General features: G+C 38.0%; 1 protein-coding gene across 1 annotated transcript in view; it reads right to left on the reverse strand.

The window, feature by feature from the left end:
- Ank3 (ankyrin 3) overlaps positions 1-16,539 on the reverse strand; it is a 323,355-nt gene that overhangs the window by 94,795 nt on the left and 212,021 nt on the right. The window contains exons 24-25 of the mRNA XM_077799312.1: positions 6,938-7,061; positions 2,311-2,413 (exon numbers count right to left, since the gene is read on the reverse strand). Of these exons, the coding sequence (XP_077655438.1) occupies positions 2,311-2,413; positions 6,938-7,061 (227 nt within the window). The remainder of the gene's footprint in view (positions 1-2,310; positions 2,414-6,937; positions 7,062-16,539) is intronic.

A 16,539-nucleotide genomic window follows, 5' to 3' on the forward strand; every position in this document is an offset into this window, starting at 1 on the left:
AAAATAAGGGAAGAAAACAGTATCCATCATCCCTACACCTAGATTCAACTACTCAACAATTAACATCTCGCCATATTTGTAATGTGTGTATGCGCTTTCTTTTTCTCTCAATGAGCCATTTAAAATAAATAGGTGACTTAATAATTTCATCATTCCTGAAAACTTCAGTATATAAATTGATATAGAATTATATAAGTTGGTAAAGGTAAGTTAACAATTTCCCAGTGGTGTGTATAGATTGATGTGTGTGTATCCATTACACTTTCAAACATTCCCAGGTGGCCCTAAAATGTGTTTAGGACTGTTATCTTCTTTTTTTCCCCCCAAATCTCTTATCAATTTGTCATGAATTTTCGTTGTCCTGAAAAAATGTCATATGCTCACTAAACATGCAGGGTCTACAAAGGAGGCCGATCAATCCATGGAGAGGCATGCTGTGGCCAAGAAAACAACTTCCTGTTTCTATAGCTATGAACTTGAATTTTTCTTTTAAAAGTAAACAAAGTCCTGTGCTTTCCTCTACTGTCTGGTCTACAGAAGCATTTATGATGTCCACTCAGATGTTTCTATAATTGAAGCCGCAAAAAACTGAGTCAAAGAACATCAGTATTGCCTCAGAAGTTCTCCTTGTCTTGTATTTTCCACAAATCTTTAGTTCTGAGTAAATGCTGCCCCTCCATTCTACCTGAGTAAGCGCATCTTAGTAAAAGCTCATGGGCAATGGTGTGAGAATCCTCATTTCTAGCCTTGTGACAGATATTTATATTTTATCCTAATGTTGATGTTCAGAAGTTGGAGGAGGATAACTATGGTGAAAGCAGTGGTGGTGCTGGTGGTGGTAGAGATGATAACGGTGAGGTCATGGTAATGGTGATGTGGTGGTCCCAACTTCAGGCCCTACATGCAGGAATATCAACCATAATCACATTTGATCAGGATCCTCCAGTACAGATTTTAGATAAGAGCAAACTGTCACTGATACCCAAGGAGTTTTCTTCCACCTGTAATTTTATAAGCATTGAAAGCTTTTCTTTCTTAGACTAAGCATGGAGAATAATAAGTATTTTAACAATTGTGTCATCACATATCTACTAACATCTCATTTCAGTTGGGATTATGAACAGAGCAGGTTATCAGAATAGAATAACCAACCAAGATGGAAGTTTTTCAGAGAATCTCTGCTAGTAACTGGCAATGCCTTGTATCCAAGAGTTTAGTTTCATTGTTTGAGACACCCACTTAAACCCATGATATATTATTGCACCTATAATCATTTTACAAAAGTTTCTGTTTTTTGTCTGACCAATTACTGAATAGCCTCTGTATTCACCTCTTTAAGGTCTGCTTGATAAGATGTTCTAGAGAGTACAAAGTAATATTCATTGGTCCCTGTGAAATACAATGCACACCTGTATGTCTGGCATCAGCATCTCCAGACATGTAGGAGTTCTAAAAGTCAAAGCTACTCATTGCTTAACTTCTACCTTGGGCATAAATGACTATCACTTGTTCATCAGCTTCTATTAACCTTGGTTGTGCAGTGAATAAATAAGTCTCACATGATTTCACCAATTATTTACATTGCTGAAATATTATAAACCATCTTAAAATTAGTTTCATGATCCAAATAGTTTTACTCATCATCAGATGAGTGTGCACATTTAAAACCAGGTATTGTGGATATCTAGAAATTATTTTAGAATCATCCTGAGTTCAAATCCAATAAAACTATGTTGCTGGAACTTCTTATATCAACCTAGTATGTATTTAACAATAATTATGGAAAGAAGAAATTGCATAAACACCCAATGAATCTCAGCAGAGATTCTGGGAGAAAGCAAAACATCTATCTTGAGAAGGTCCATCACAGGCAAGTTTGAAACTAAGGGTTCAAAAACATGACAAATCTAATCTTTAAGTATTTATTAAAAACAGTCCTAACATATATACATAGTTTGTACAACAAAATAAAACCTTCATGTGAATAATTTTAGCAACTCTGGCTAACAATTATTATCAACTGTCTCTCAAAAAATTTAAAATAGATTTGCCTTAAAGATGAGAAAGGTATCTATACGTTTTGGTCTTTGAGTTCCCCTCAGTGGAATCTGAGGGACTCACCTGCAGAAAAGAGGTATGTTATTTCTGACTGTACAACTGATTCTCTTCTTCAACTGGCTAATACCAGAAGGTTTACAAATACAAAGTCAAACATACAGAAAAATATGGTTTTGGTTAGAGAAATTGTCTTGATTCAGTCATACAAATGTAAGTTTAAAAAACAAAGAATATTTTAAGAAGACCGCATACCTGCTCTTTGGATGGCACAAGAAGTTCTTCAATCATCATGCTGTCCCGTGCATAGGAACTTCTGTTCAAGGTGTAAGACCTATCCGAACTGAAGGAGCGGAGGCTGTTGTATTTACAGTTAACCATTCAACAGTGGTAGATGATGATGAGATGAATAAAAGAAAATTAATGCATGCAACTTTAGGAACAAGCAAGATGGCTAAAAATATCGACAAATGCTTTCCTTGAAGGGACGTCATCAAAAACAAAACTATGTTTGAGTCAATGTCTTTACCATACACAAACTCATGATCAGGTTTTGTTTAAAATTAGGCCAATTGGTATTAACTCTGTGAGAAGATGAAATGCATGAAAACTTTGGATGTTTCACCATGCAGCTGAACCAACAGAACACTTAGAAGAACCTCTGGGTAATTGACAGTTGTTTTTTTTTAGGATTAGACTGCATTTTAGAGTTTCCTGTCTTTCTGGTTCATGTCTGCTTACCTTGCGCTATTGACTGGAATTATGTCTGCTGTGAATTCATCTATTTATAAGTCTTTGGGAACCATATATGGGAGAGCTCTGGTTTGTAGTTGCTACTCATGGAAAACATCAAGAAGGAAGAGTGTTATTAATATACCTGTCTGACATCTTTATCATCTTTCTGGCCTGGAGGAAACAATTTCCTTGCATGATTAGTCTATCTTTCCTGCAAATACTTTATTTTCCGCCTTGGCTTGACTCTTTTTTTCCTCATTCCATTTATTGCTCTCCTTCCAAATCTTTCTCAAGCCTTCCACATAATCTCTGAACTTCCCAGAGTGCAGCTCCCTCTAATGCCCTGAAGAACCACTCACCACACTGATCTGTAAAGTAAGGCACTGGAGGAGCACAGCTGTCTTGCCATGTTGGTGACTTTGCATATATCCACATAAACCATGCCAAGATTGGGATTACAATTAATCTGGGTCTTGGATTAATGCCTTGTGATCCTTCAGGAACAGGGAGGACGGGGGGTTAAGAGGAACTGAGGTCATCTCCCACTTACCTCCCTGTCTTACCTGGCAGGCTGTAATAAGACAGTTTTTCATTACCTCATCTTTCTAATGAGGCCTGAGGATTCCTGTCTTGTCCTTCTTAGAATAGCATTGCAGAACACGAAACTGCTTAGCTGAAGTCTAGAACTGTCTCTTTAGCAATGGCGTATCCCCAAACTAGACATCTAGCCCCCTTGGTTTTGGTGTCCTTATCCATGTAGAGACAAAACTATGGGAAAATTTCTTCTTTTCGCTACCTGTATAATTAATAAACTGTCGGTCTAAATATTGTTTATTGTATCTTTACCAGCTGAATCAGCCAAACATTGGCTCTGTCCTTGCCTTGTGTATGACAGGGGAAAGAGCAAATAAGAGGTAAATAAAGGAATGATTTCTCGCTTTGCATGAAATGATTTCTTTTCCTCACTGCCTACTATTCTAAAGATTACCTGAAACAGAGGCCTCTGAGATATTGTAGACATTGTTCTACGTGCTTACACAAATGGCTAGGTACATTCTAGGATTAGAGCCTTAGTGGTGATGAGAATCTCAGACTGATCCCCTATTCAAAAATATCATTGTTCCACAGTCATTCTTTAGTGTTTTCAGCAAATACGCACTGAATAAGCATTATCCCTCAGAGGAGCAGTTGTCCAGTAAACCCCATGACTCTAACCACTTGGACGGCCAGGCCCTCTGTGCCCAGTCACGTCATGTCACCCATAGCTCTTCCTTTCCTTTGTTTCAGTTGCAACTCTTTCTTTCTGTTACTCCTGTCTCCAGTCTCTTAACTTCTTTCAAATACAAAAGAAGCTTCATAAAAGTAGGAATTATTCCCAACTCAACAATGTCCAATTGAATTTTGTGTGATGCTGGAGATGTGCTAAATCTGTGTGGTCTAGTACCATTGGTCATTGGTCACATGTGGCTATTGAGCACATAAGAGTGGCTAGTATGGCTGAACATGGATTTTTAACTAATCTGAATTTAAACGGCCACATGAGGCTAGTGGCTGCATTATTGGTGCACTTTCTATGTACTCATGGTAATGTTCCATCTTACTCACTGATATGATTTAGAAGCACTAGAATTTGTGCTCTCTGCATTGGACACTCTTTCTTCAAATTATAATTTCCACTGCATGATATATTAACAATGGTGGCACCTGAAACAGTTTTATCATATAATGTGTACAAATACTAAAAGTTTTAAAAGAGATCACAAATTCATTTTAATTCCAGTTTTTAAATATATCTTTTAAATATATCAGTTTTAAATATATTGTTGATAGTTTTTCAACATTCTTTCCTCCATTTAGTTTATTGTATGAGTGGCAACTGCAGAACAGAGCACAGAACTGGGAACAGGAAGTCCTAAAAGTAGTCTCCATTCAACAGGACATCTAAAGTTCCAATTCCTGATCATTCCCGACCAACTTACATTAGACAGATGGAACCCATTAAATCCATGAAGCTTCACTCTGAATCCTTAATAAAATGAAGTAATTTGGGGTATTAAAATTATTGATTATTTCTTAGGGGTCTGGAAAGCATTAGTTTTAAACTAAGGTCGACAATATTATTTGTAGCCATCAGTATTCCCTAAGTGTTAAATATGGGAAGTGTTAGAAAAACATGCCTTGGAATTCTAAAATTATACTAGTATATCTAGCACAACTCAAATAAAACAGCAACCAGCAAACAAATAGCTTTTCAAATCAAGACTTTTTCTTTAAATTTAACGAAACTTTTCCAGTTACTTCATGCACTACACAAAATTTGTTAAGGGAGAAAAATTCCTTAAGTATTCGGTCGGTCACTTATTTCTTTGTAGGCGCTTACTTTCTTGCTAATTTTCTCAGAGTCACAAAACTGATTGTCTAAAGCTGAGCAGAAAAAAAAAAAGGCACATCGCAGCACATCACAGCACAACACAGCACAACACTGAAGAAAATAAAAATGAGAAAATGAGCCGGGGAGGGCAGAGAAACACCATAAAAGCGCCATGTCATCTTACCTTATCTTGGGACTATTTTAAAAGTATTTTTAGAAAAAAAAAAAAAAAAAAAAAAACAGGAGAAATAGAATGCAAAAAATCAGACAGGGGGAAAAAGAAAAAAATGTTATGGTTGAATGAGTTACACATTTAATGTATTCCTTTTAAAATGTTACACTCAGAATACTTTGCTTAATTATGCTTAACGTTCTTTAAAAAAATATTTGCCTCTGAGCATAACATGAGTTGCCAATGTCAAAAATAAAAATGACTTACATATAATAGCAACAAATAATGGTGCAATCAAAATTAGAAGTGGAAAGGCCTGGAATTACCTTCAGAAAAAAAATTATAGGAGACAATATTCTGGTTTCATATTTCACTGGATGTCAGTTGCTATAACTTTCTACATACTAGTGATTGATTCACAAAATGTGAGGAAGAGAAGGCTCCTAATTATTGCATTATAAAAGCTACAGAACAAGATACAAAGAATCCTGAGATCCTTTATGATTCTGCATATTTTTCAACTGTATCTTGTTGCTCTCTGTGATTATCTAAAATAGTATATATTTTTAAAGCTGCTTTTCTTCTTGTTAATGACACCTGTTACAATTGAGTTTAAGGCCTTTTAAATATATATTTACAGAGACAAAGTTCTACTGAGTTATGTGTGTTCAAAATTCTATTTTAAAAAGACTAGCTCGAGGAAAATCAATTCAATATCTGCACTGGCCACACCAACCACACTGAGAATAAACTCCAAGGTTTACTTTGTGGGAAGTGCCATTTACTATTAGACAATGAAACTTTTTACAACAGATTCTTAAACTATAGGAAAATGTCCTTAGGGCTCTGGCTTAGAAGGTTTAATTATTAGCTTTAAAATAACTTGACTGTCAGCAAACAGGCTGTTAATCCACACCAAGGGAAAAGAAGTCTCCAAATTCGGGACAAGGTCCTGTTTCTTTCAAACAGTGTAAGAAAAGTTTGAGTCAAGGTTTTCCACATACAAAAGTTTTATGCTTCAGTTGTAAGAACTGAATTTACCACTATTCCTGTCTGTGACTTCTGGTAAGTCATTGCTATACTAACAAGTCCCTTTACAAACAAACTAATGAAATAGTTTGGAAGAGATTGTCTATACTTGATAATTTCGATAAATATACTTTTTTTCAAGGATGCTGTCTTTGAAGTCTCAATCATAAATTGATTCTTGTAGTCACAAAGAAGTATAAACAACCTATATACATATTTCTTGCTTATTGGCAATTAAGATTTTATTTCAATATGGAATAAAATTTAATTTTGAAACATTTGACCCGGATTGGTTCTCTCGTATCAGTGAGCTCATTTGTTACTGTGCTTGAAGCATGACTACAAAACGTGGGAACGGATGAACAAACAATTAACATGTCCAATCACATGAAATTAAGGACTGAGAAACCACAAAGGAAAACAGCAGAGCATGTGTATTTGAGAAAATTTCACCAAGTTCACACCCTCATCCAAAGAGTACATTCTGGGATCATGTGGAAAATGAAAATGATGTGGGTTTATGGCAAATCATGGTTGTTTTAACTTAACTATGAAAAACAGCAACAATCAAGTACCTGGCAGAACGGGCTCCAAGACTAAAGCCCATGTAACCCTCTGCAGGCAGGGAATCATCACCCAATTCCTTAAGGTCCTGGGGCCCAAGATATTTGTCTGTGTCCCCTGTCATCGCATCTTCACCTGCAGAAGTACAGAGCAAAACAAAATCAGAAGGCTCCCTTTTGAGTATATATCAGCTGTAGGGGGGAAAAAAAAAAAAAAAAAAAACAACCCACATCTTATCTCATTTCCATCTTCCCCTAGCCCCTGGATAATTTTTCTAACTGCCATTTAGGAAGAAGAAAAGCATAGGTAGAGGTTAGTATACAATTTCAAGAGTAAATTTAAGTAATGTATCCATCTCCAAGTGTTAAGTACCAATTTACAAACATTACCCCTAACTCCATCCTCCACCTTTTTGAGCCCCAGCTGCCCATTAAGGTGGATCTTTTGCGTCAGAATTTTCCTCAGCTCACCCTTGATGAGGGCAGCTTGTTTGAACGGACATGAATTGGAAAATGAGAGCTATCTCATTACTGCTTTTAAAATTTTTGTGGGAAGGGAACAGACTTTTAAAAAAAAAAAAAAAAAAGGTTCTCTCACACACAGGATTTCAGTTTGGGGCTTATGTAACTAGCAAGTTATTTATGTGTGCTATAACTGCTCATTTGGGGGACTTTGGAACACATTAATTTTGAACTGTTTCTAAACCTATCAAATTAACAAACAAGCTGTCCCAGGGCTTGAAATCCACTTGGAAAGCCACTCTGCCTTCTACGGAGATAAAATGGGGAGGGGGGAGTCCCGTAGTTTGAAAGGAGGACCATATAAATTGTTCTTAAAAGAGTTAATCACATAAAATAGTTTTACTAGCTACACATGGCTAACGTGACCTCACACAGAAAACCACATTCCAAGAGTGACAGGGCAGGTTTTTCAATTGTCTTTGCCCTCTGGGATGTTTCCCATCCTTCTCAAAATGTAGCTAAGGCTGTGAAAAAGTTCCTTCTATTTACAGGCAAACTCTCTTTCTTTAAGACCCTTTTTCCCTTTCTGGAGACACAAGCTTGGCTAGCCCAAGGAGATTCCCCAAGTGTGCATGTTGTGTTTTCTCAAAGGTAAGTGATTCATCCGCCACAGCCCTATTTTCCCACTCCATTCAGCACCCTTTACAATTTCCATTCATTTAAATTCAGGAAACCACCAGAGCTCAGCTTTTAAACTACCTATCAGGTCTAAAAATACACTGTCAACTACTGTTTTTGCAAATGTAAAAACCTAAACAGATCAACTTTGTACTGCTATCCAGTACCAAGAGATTATTTTAAGTAACAATTTACAGCTGAGCGAGTTGCATATTCATTGCATCTGAAACAAAACCAGCACATCCCAAGTACGACTTAAAGAAAAAGTTCTTACTCTGTGGTAAAGCCATTTCTCCACCAAGCTGGGCTGACCAAACGTTTTCCTGATGTTTCCAGGAATTTCTTAGGCAGTGATTTAGAATCAACCTCCAAACCAGCCCAAGCAAACCAATCCCTGGGTTGGATCCACTCTCTTCACCACAGCTGCCGAGTTCCCCTCAGCATCTCGGTCTCCTTGTAGGCAACTGAGGAATCACACATCTTTTTCCCGCTCCTCAGAGTGCAAAGATTTTCAAAATTTCAGACAGAAAAAAAAAAAAAATCTGGCGACACTTAATTGAGATTAAGATCCTTTTGATCCCTCCGCAGACATCCTTTTAAAGCGCCTTCTGATTGGATTAAGAACTCTTCTGGCAAGCCTCTAGCAGGACCGAATGGTGACATAAATGCAAGCCCATGAGTTATTTGTATGTAAATATGAGGACTGCTCCGGTGTAGATTTTCCGTAATTTGATACCAGCGCTCAGTGGCTAACTGGGTAACTGAGACCGCTGGAATCGCTGGGAGAAAGCGCGAGGTGCTGCATTTAATTAGGAGGTGACTCTTCTCAGATATGAATGAAGCAACAGCCAAACTCAGGTAGAGAGCAAAAACATTAGAAGAAAACAAAGAAGTTGCCCTGGTGGGGAGTGGCCAGGAGCTCCAGGCAAACTTTCAACTTTGTTCCTAGCTGGGAACACCAGGAGCCTCAGTTATTTATGGTCCCTGTCAGGTGGAAGGAGGGGAGAAAAGGAGAGAGGGAGGGCCTGCCCTTGAGTTGAGATTGTGAAACTGTGGCGCGGAAGCAGCTTTTGCAGAGCTCTCAAAGACGCGCCGATGAACACACTTTTGCTCACCGTATTTTGTTTTAAATCAGGAGTTTGAAGGAGAGAGCAGAAGCCAGACGTGCTGGGGAAAGCAGATGGGTGTTCTGCTCTATTTCTGATGCAAATTCAACTCTTCAATACTAGAGGATCTTACTGGTTCTCCCTCCTTGAGAGGTCCTGCGAGAGGGAGCCAATCCCTTGGGAGGGTCCTGTTGGCTGGAGAGGTCACTGTCACCCCTTGGTAGGAGGCAGTGCCCAAGAGGTGTGGCTGCCGCTTTGCTGTTACTTTGTCTCTTTGCTGGAACTTAAGGCCTCCCTTCTAGGCGGCTCCACCCTGTTTATGCTGACAATGAGGAAAAAATTAGCAGGGTTTCTGCATTCTTCATTTGGGTACACTGGAGAGGCCATTTCAGCCCCTACCCACCTAGCTGGAGAATTAGACTGGAAAGTAAGGGTTTTGAAACTGTCTTGAAGTAAGCTGCCTATGGCAATGGTTTATAATAATGCATGTACTCCCCTAGGAATGTTACCTAAACATACACCAATTTGAATCTGTAGAGCTGATGCGGTGGCAAACAAATTTGTTTTTCCTGGGTAAATGCGTAAATGAACAAATGAATGACTCACAGTATTAAAATATGACAGCTGCTGCTTTTATCTGATCAGCCTGATTGTAACCAAATGTAAATATAAAGAAATAGAAGGGAAGCCCTTTATAATGCCTGGTACATATTGAAAACCATTCCCAAGCAGAAGAATGATTCCCAATCTCTGTAAAGAGGGAGGGAAGCCACAGTTTAAGAGGAGTCATGTCTGATCATTAATCTGGTTTTTCACATCTAAAAAATAAACCAAACTACTTAGCAAAGCCTTTTTCAATGACTATCATTCATTTAAACCTCCGGAGCCCGTGGCCAGCCTTGACTCTGGTCACCCTGACACACCCACCCTGCATGCCTGTTATAGCATTATTTCAGTCCCTAGAATTCCTTAAACTCAGACTTTGAACCTTTACACAGGGTGTACTTTCTGGATGAAATCTCTTGCCCTCTTCTCCAGCTAATTTCTCCAGTCTCTGCCTCTTCCTAGCATTCCTCCCATCTCCTCTCATCATTTTAAGTGTGGGTGGGCCTTGTTAGAGTGCATTGCCAGGGAAAACACCTGTTGACTCCTCCTGTTGCCTGGTGAGATCCTGGAGACTAGGAATCATCTTTTTCCAGGTCCAGGCATATTTGAAGAACCCTCATAGTTTTGGAATTCGTGATGGCTAATAAGAGGTTCGTTTGTTTTATTTTTATTTTGTAAATCTTCAAGCCATACTAATTTAGCATTCTTTGCAAATTAAAGGTAATGACTCACATACAGTAAAGTTTCAATGAAAGTTGTTTCCATTATTCTTTACCCATCTTTCTTAGATTTCAGAATGGTCAGTATGAAACCAAAAGCAGCCCTGGATGGGGTGACAGTGAGAACCATCAATATATTTGGCCAAACATTAATACAAACAGCCTGATTATAATAAATAATAAATATATGTAAATTATAATTTATAATAATAATAATAATAATAATAAATATAATAAATATAATTATAATTTATTATAATTTATAATAAATAATCAGGCACTTTCCATTTTAGAACAGTGAAAATATTTCTTTTAATAGTATGGAATGTCGGGCTGGGGATGTGGCTCAAGCGGTAGCGCGCTCGCCTGGCATGCGTGCGGCCCGGGTTCGATCCTCAGCACCACATACCAATAAAGATGTTGTGTCTGCCAAGAACTAAAAAATAAATATTAAAAATTTTAAAAAAAAGTATGGAATGGGGCTGGGGTTGTGGCACAGTGGTAAAGTGCTTGCCTAGCATATGTGAGATATGGGTTCGATCCTCAGCACCACATAAAAATAAATAAAGTACTAAAAATGTGGAATGTAAAGATTAATGCAAAAGTATTATTTTAATGCAGTTTTTTACAGTCAGTGCTCCGGATTCAAATCCAAGTTCCACCACTTATTGACTGGGTGACCTTTGAAATGTCATGTAACTACTCTGAGTCAGAGTTTCCAACTCTACAAAACTGGAATAAGATGGCTGCCCCCTACTGTGATTTTCTGGGGAATTAAATAATGCACAAAGGTCAGGCCTAATCAATACTGTGACTATTGTTCTATAACACAGCTTTCTCCAGTGCCCAAATATCTGAACACATGAATTCATATAATTAGCATTTAAGCTGCTTCTATTTCTATGGGTAAAGGAAAAATCTGACCACAGCAGCAAACTGTCCCTTCACTCAATCAACTAATACAGGGCCTGTCTCATGTCTCATCATAAGTATTCAAAAATACTTGCTGATAGAATGAATGAATGATTGAACACTGACAATAAAATTGCCAGGCATGGTGGTACACACCTGTAAGCACAGCAACTCGGCAGGCTTGAGGCAGGAGGATTGCAAGTTCAAAGCCAGTCGTGGCAACTTAGCAAGACCCTGTCTTAAAAAATTAAAAGGGCTAGGGATATGGCTCAGTGGTAAAGCACCCCAGCTTCAATTCCCAGTACCACAAATATTAATAATAAATAATAATAATTTACTCCTCTCAATAAGCAAAACATTCTATAATTATTGTATACTATGACACTACTATTCCATAGATTAGAAAGGATTGAGATGAATTGTACTGAGTGACTTGTTAACTGCCTCTAATCAATACATAACCCCAAAATATTTTGGTTAGTGCTATCTTCTAACAGGTACACGTGTGTATAAGCCAGACAATGTAATTCCATAAATGACACTCATTCAATGTAAGAAATGTTTAGTTAAAATTATGTATGTTATCAAGAGCCACATGTTCATCATCCAAGAAGTATCTAGGTAGTTTCTGTTTCCTAGATGTGTTTGGGGCAGTGGAATATCAGTTGTGTTACAGGTTAAGTCTGACTACCTTTTGACAAATAGGGTATTGGTAGCCTTTAAAGATGTCCTTCTACACCTACCTGCAGTGACCCATGTTTGCTTCTTCCCATGCCCTTGCATATAGACCTTACTTGAATCTGGGGTGGCTAGAGTTTTGAAAAATAAAATTCAGGGAAAATGATTTCTTATGACCTTACAGGTCCTCTCTGAATCTTAGAACACTTGTCCAGTGGAAGCCAGCTCAATGCAAGAAATCTGATTACCATGATATTACTATGTTATAAAAAAGCTTGAGACAGGAACATGGAGAAATTTCTTGGACAGAGAACCAACCAGCCCTCAGCTTTTCTAGCCATCCTAGCAGAGGTGCCAGAGTTCTGAATAAAGTCAGCATCTTGGATACTTAGTTACTCCTGCCTCTGTTGCAATCTGACTGCAATCTCCTGAAAGATCTCAAGAGTCCAGCTGAGCCCAGTTAACAACAGAACCATCCGACAATATTAAATTTGACGCTTAGTTTAGAAATGGGTTATTACTTTGTAATAGGTAACCAAAACAGAGAAATGAGAAATGACAAGGTCCAAAGGTAAGTCAAAGAGGTCACACACTAGTTGCCTAATGCATCCCTAATAAATCAGAGTTAGGTTTCCAGCACATTATATGATTAGTATAGACAAAGACCAGGAGAAGTACAGTGGCCAATGCCTTAGAGAAGGTCTCATCTATTTAGTATTGACTTCATGCCTTTCAAAACTTTCATTGAGCCTGATGTCCTTATTGTTAATCCATTTATGTCAATAATATACCAGAACATAGAAAATGCTTTAAAGAGAACTCGGAACTCCTCAAACCTACCTTGAGCCCATCATTAAGCAATAGTAAAAATCCCAATGGAGGCTTTTACTTCAATTTCTCAGCTCTCCCCCTTTTCCTACTCCTCTGTTATTTCGTGCTTAGGCTAGGAGAAAAGATTTCCTGTACTGTCACAAACCATTTATAGACCTGTAAACTTTGTCTATAGGAAAACAATACAAAATAAAATCAAGAACAAAGGAGAGAAAGAAAAAATAAACCAAATGATTATCAAGGGCTGTGAACCAAATAGGTCTACCCTCATTTCTTTTTAGATTTCATGTAAATGGTCCAGTAAGTGACATAAAACACTTTATCTAACTTCCTGGCAATCTTCACTATACCCTCTAATGATCCTTTTTTATGACAAATAAAGAAATAGTTCTTAGCCTAATATTTATAAGTGTTTTTTTTTTTTTCTAGGAGTTGTTCTTTTTCTTTCTCCCCTCCTACCTTCTTTCTGCATGTAATTTGCTTCTAATCTTTTTCTACCTTAAGACCATCCCCCCTGGGGAGGGGGGAAGAAAGCAAAGAGCCAAAAAAAAAAAAAATTGGTTGCTTTGCTTTTCTAGGAATGAAAGGTGTTTTCCCAGCTGGTTGGAGACTTCATTCATAAAGTTCCTTAATATAACACACTACATAATTAGAAATTTTGCTCAGAAGTGCTTAATTCTTGTCCTGTGAAATGCAGAATCTTCCCCAAATATGTATTTTGTGATGTTAAAAAGGTGAAATTATAGTACAAAACCTCCACATTACATGAGGTTTTTAAAAGGTAGATTGGAAAGAATAATAAAACAACCTCTATATTCTAGTGATTTATTAGTTGGTTTCTTAATAGGACTCAGTAAATAGTCCTATAGAGAAGTAGTTAATAATCAAACTCACAACACTTAATTTTACTGTTATTCTTTAAAAAATTGATTTTTGATTATATAGCAAAGAAAGGAAATGAAGATTACTGAGAAAATAAATCATTTAACCATTTCTAGTCTATACCATAGGAAAGGAGAAAGAGATCAATCACATCATTATAATTAACACCAATATTTGTTGAGCATTTACTATGTTCTGGGCACCGTTCTTGGTGCTTCATATAAATGTGGGGGAGCATATAAACACACATAAACGTATGTGTTATCTAATACTCATAACCTTATAAAATAGAACTGTTATCTTCACTTCAAGATCAAGAAAACCTAGTTTGCAATGACGGGATAAATAATCCAAGATCAGCTACTCAGGAGGCTGAGGTAGGAGGATCACAAGATCAAGGACAGCCTAGGCAACTTAATGAGTCCCTGTCACAAAATTATTAAAATACCAGTTTTCACAGACATAGGGTACAGTGGTAGAGCGCCTTGGATTAAATCCCTAGTACTGGTGGTGGGGGGAAAGTGGAGAAGATAGGATTCAAAATCAGTTGACTCGACTCTAGATCCCTATGTTTAACTACTGAAGTATGCTGGCTATCGAACAATACTAGGGTTTTGGGGAGCAAGGGATTTTGCAAGTTTTGAATATATATCCAGTGCCCAGAATAGCGCCTGGTGTATAGTAGGTGCTCAACAAATGTGTGGGATGATTGAAAGACCAGCGATTGCCTCTGAAGAACTATATTACTGGAGGGAGGGGGAGGGAGACTTACTTTTCACTGTACACTCTTGTACCTTGGGAATTTTGTACCATGTGCATCTATCACCTATTCAAAAAATGAATAAAATTAACAAAACAAAATACAGGGACTGCAGATAAATCATATAGGCTGTGTGTTCTGGCCACCAGAAACAGTATTATGTCATACATAAGCCTGTCAGAAAGAGCTTAAAATATGCAAGAGCATCAGTGGATGTCTAGTAAACATGGAGAGGAAATGCAAGACTTTATGATATTCCACCTTACTTGCTTCTGTAAGAGATGCAATAGAAAAAATGAAGTAACAAGACAAGGAGAAGGAGATGCATGTTGTTTATGTGCAATTTCTGGTAGCTTCCCTGTGTACTAAAGCAGTAGTTCTCAAACTGTGGTGTGCACCAGAATCACCTGAAAATTTGCATTTCTAACAAATTCCCAAGTCATTCTGAGGCTGCAGGACTAGGGACCACACTTTGATAATCACTAGTTTAAAGGAATTTTACAAGTACATGAGAGTTACCTAATGGTAGTATTGACTGTCAGGATTATCTGTTTTGCAGGTGGGAATTAACAGAATAATTAAAATACCAGCTTCAGCCACGGAATTCAGTAACTAAATTCCAATACATACACATTATTTATATCAGCTAGGATACTTGTTAAACCGCAGATGACAACTCCACAGGCCTAGGGAAGGCCCTTAGTTTTGGCACATGTAATCAACTCTGAGGGGACTGCAGTGTTGCTGGTCTGCAAACCAATTTAAATATTCAGACAGTACAGCCAACTATTGCCTTTGAGGCACTTAGTCTCCAGTAAAGAATAGGCCACACATGATAACAAACATTGTACTAGTAGTATTTGTTTAGTGCTGAGTGACAGACCAAGCATGTTTTAATGTACTCATTTGATTCCCAACCCTATGTTACTCTCAGTACCCCTTTTATAGACAAAGAGGAAACATATTCAAAGAGATTAACTGATTCTTTAAAACCTCGTATGTTGGCAGGATATGGTGGTTGTACACCTGTAAGCCCAGCAACTCAGGAGGCCAAAGCAAGAGGATTGAAAGTCCAACACCAGCCTCAAACTCGGTGAGACCCTCAGCATCTTAGCAAGACCTTGTCTCCAAACAAAAATAAAAGGGACTGGGGATGAAGCTCAGTGGTAAAGCTCCCCTGGGTTCATTCCCTAGTATCAAATAAATAAATAAATCCTCTTAAAAAAAAACAACAAAAAAAAACTCATGTTAAGTCAGGGGCAGAGTCTAGGTTGGAACCCACCCAGTCAGGTTGCAGAAACCAATCCTTAACCACCACACCACCATGGCAGAAGAGCAGCAGGAGAAACCACAGACTATTACAGGAGCTCCATGGACTGTTTGATCAAGTAGATTGGGTGGAGGCTGATGGAGGGTGTGGAGCTAAGCGAGGTGGAGAGAGTGAAAATGGGAAGTTGGCCATTCCCAGAAAAAGGACGCAGCAAAAAAGGGAAGGAATGGGATGTTCTGAGAATAGCAAGCCAGTGGCTCCATTGAAGTGAGAGGCAAGTAAATGAGCTGTAGGAAATGAGCTGCTTGGACCATTTCTTTAGGACCCTTGGAACTGGATTATAGAGGGACAACTGCCATCCCAGTGACCACAGCATATGGCCATCAGGGGATGGAAATGCAATTATTTTGTTGACTTACTCTTTTTTAAAACTGAAGTTTCACACTCTCGAAGCTCTTCCCCATCCTCTCATGCTATCCTGCCCTAATTCTAATCCTCAAACAGGAAGCAGGACAGTTGCATCCATCCCACACAAAAAGAGGAAGGGCATTTACTGGGTTCTACTCCAGTCGTTGGTGTAAACGCCTCATATGAGCTATTTCTTTCCATCTTTATAGCAGCCCTGTGTGGTATTAGCCCCTTAAAAGGAGTTAATAATGAGAAATAAGATCTAACATGTTTTTACTTGCTGAAAGTTCAAATAAGGGACA

The sequence above is a fragment of the Urocitellus parryii genome, chromosome 5 (genome assembly GCF_045843805.1).
Source record: "Urocitellus parryii isolate mUroPar1 chromosome 5, mUroPar1.hap1, whole genome shotgun sequence".
Classification (NCBI taxonomy): Eukaryota; Metazoa; Chordata; class Mammalia; order Rodentia; family Sciuridae; genus Urocitellus; species Urocitellus parryii.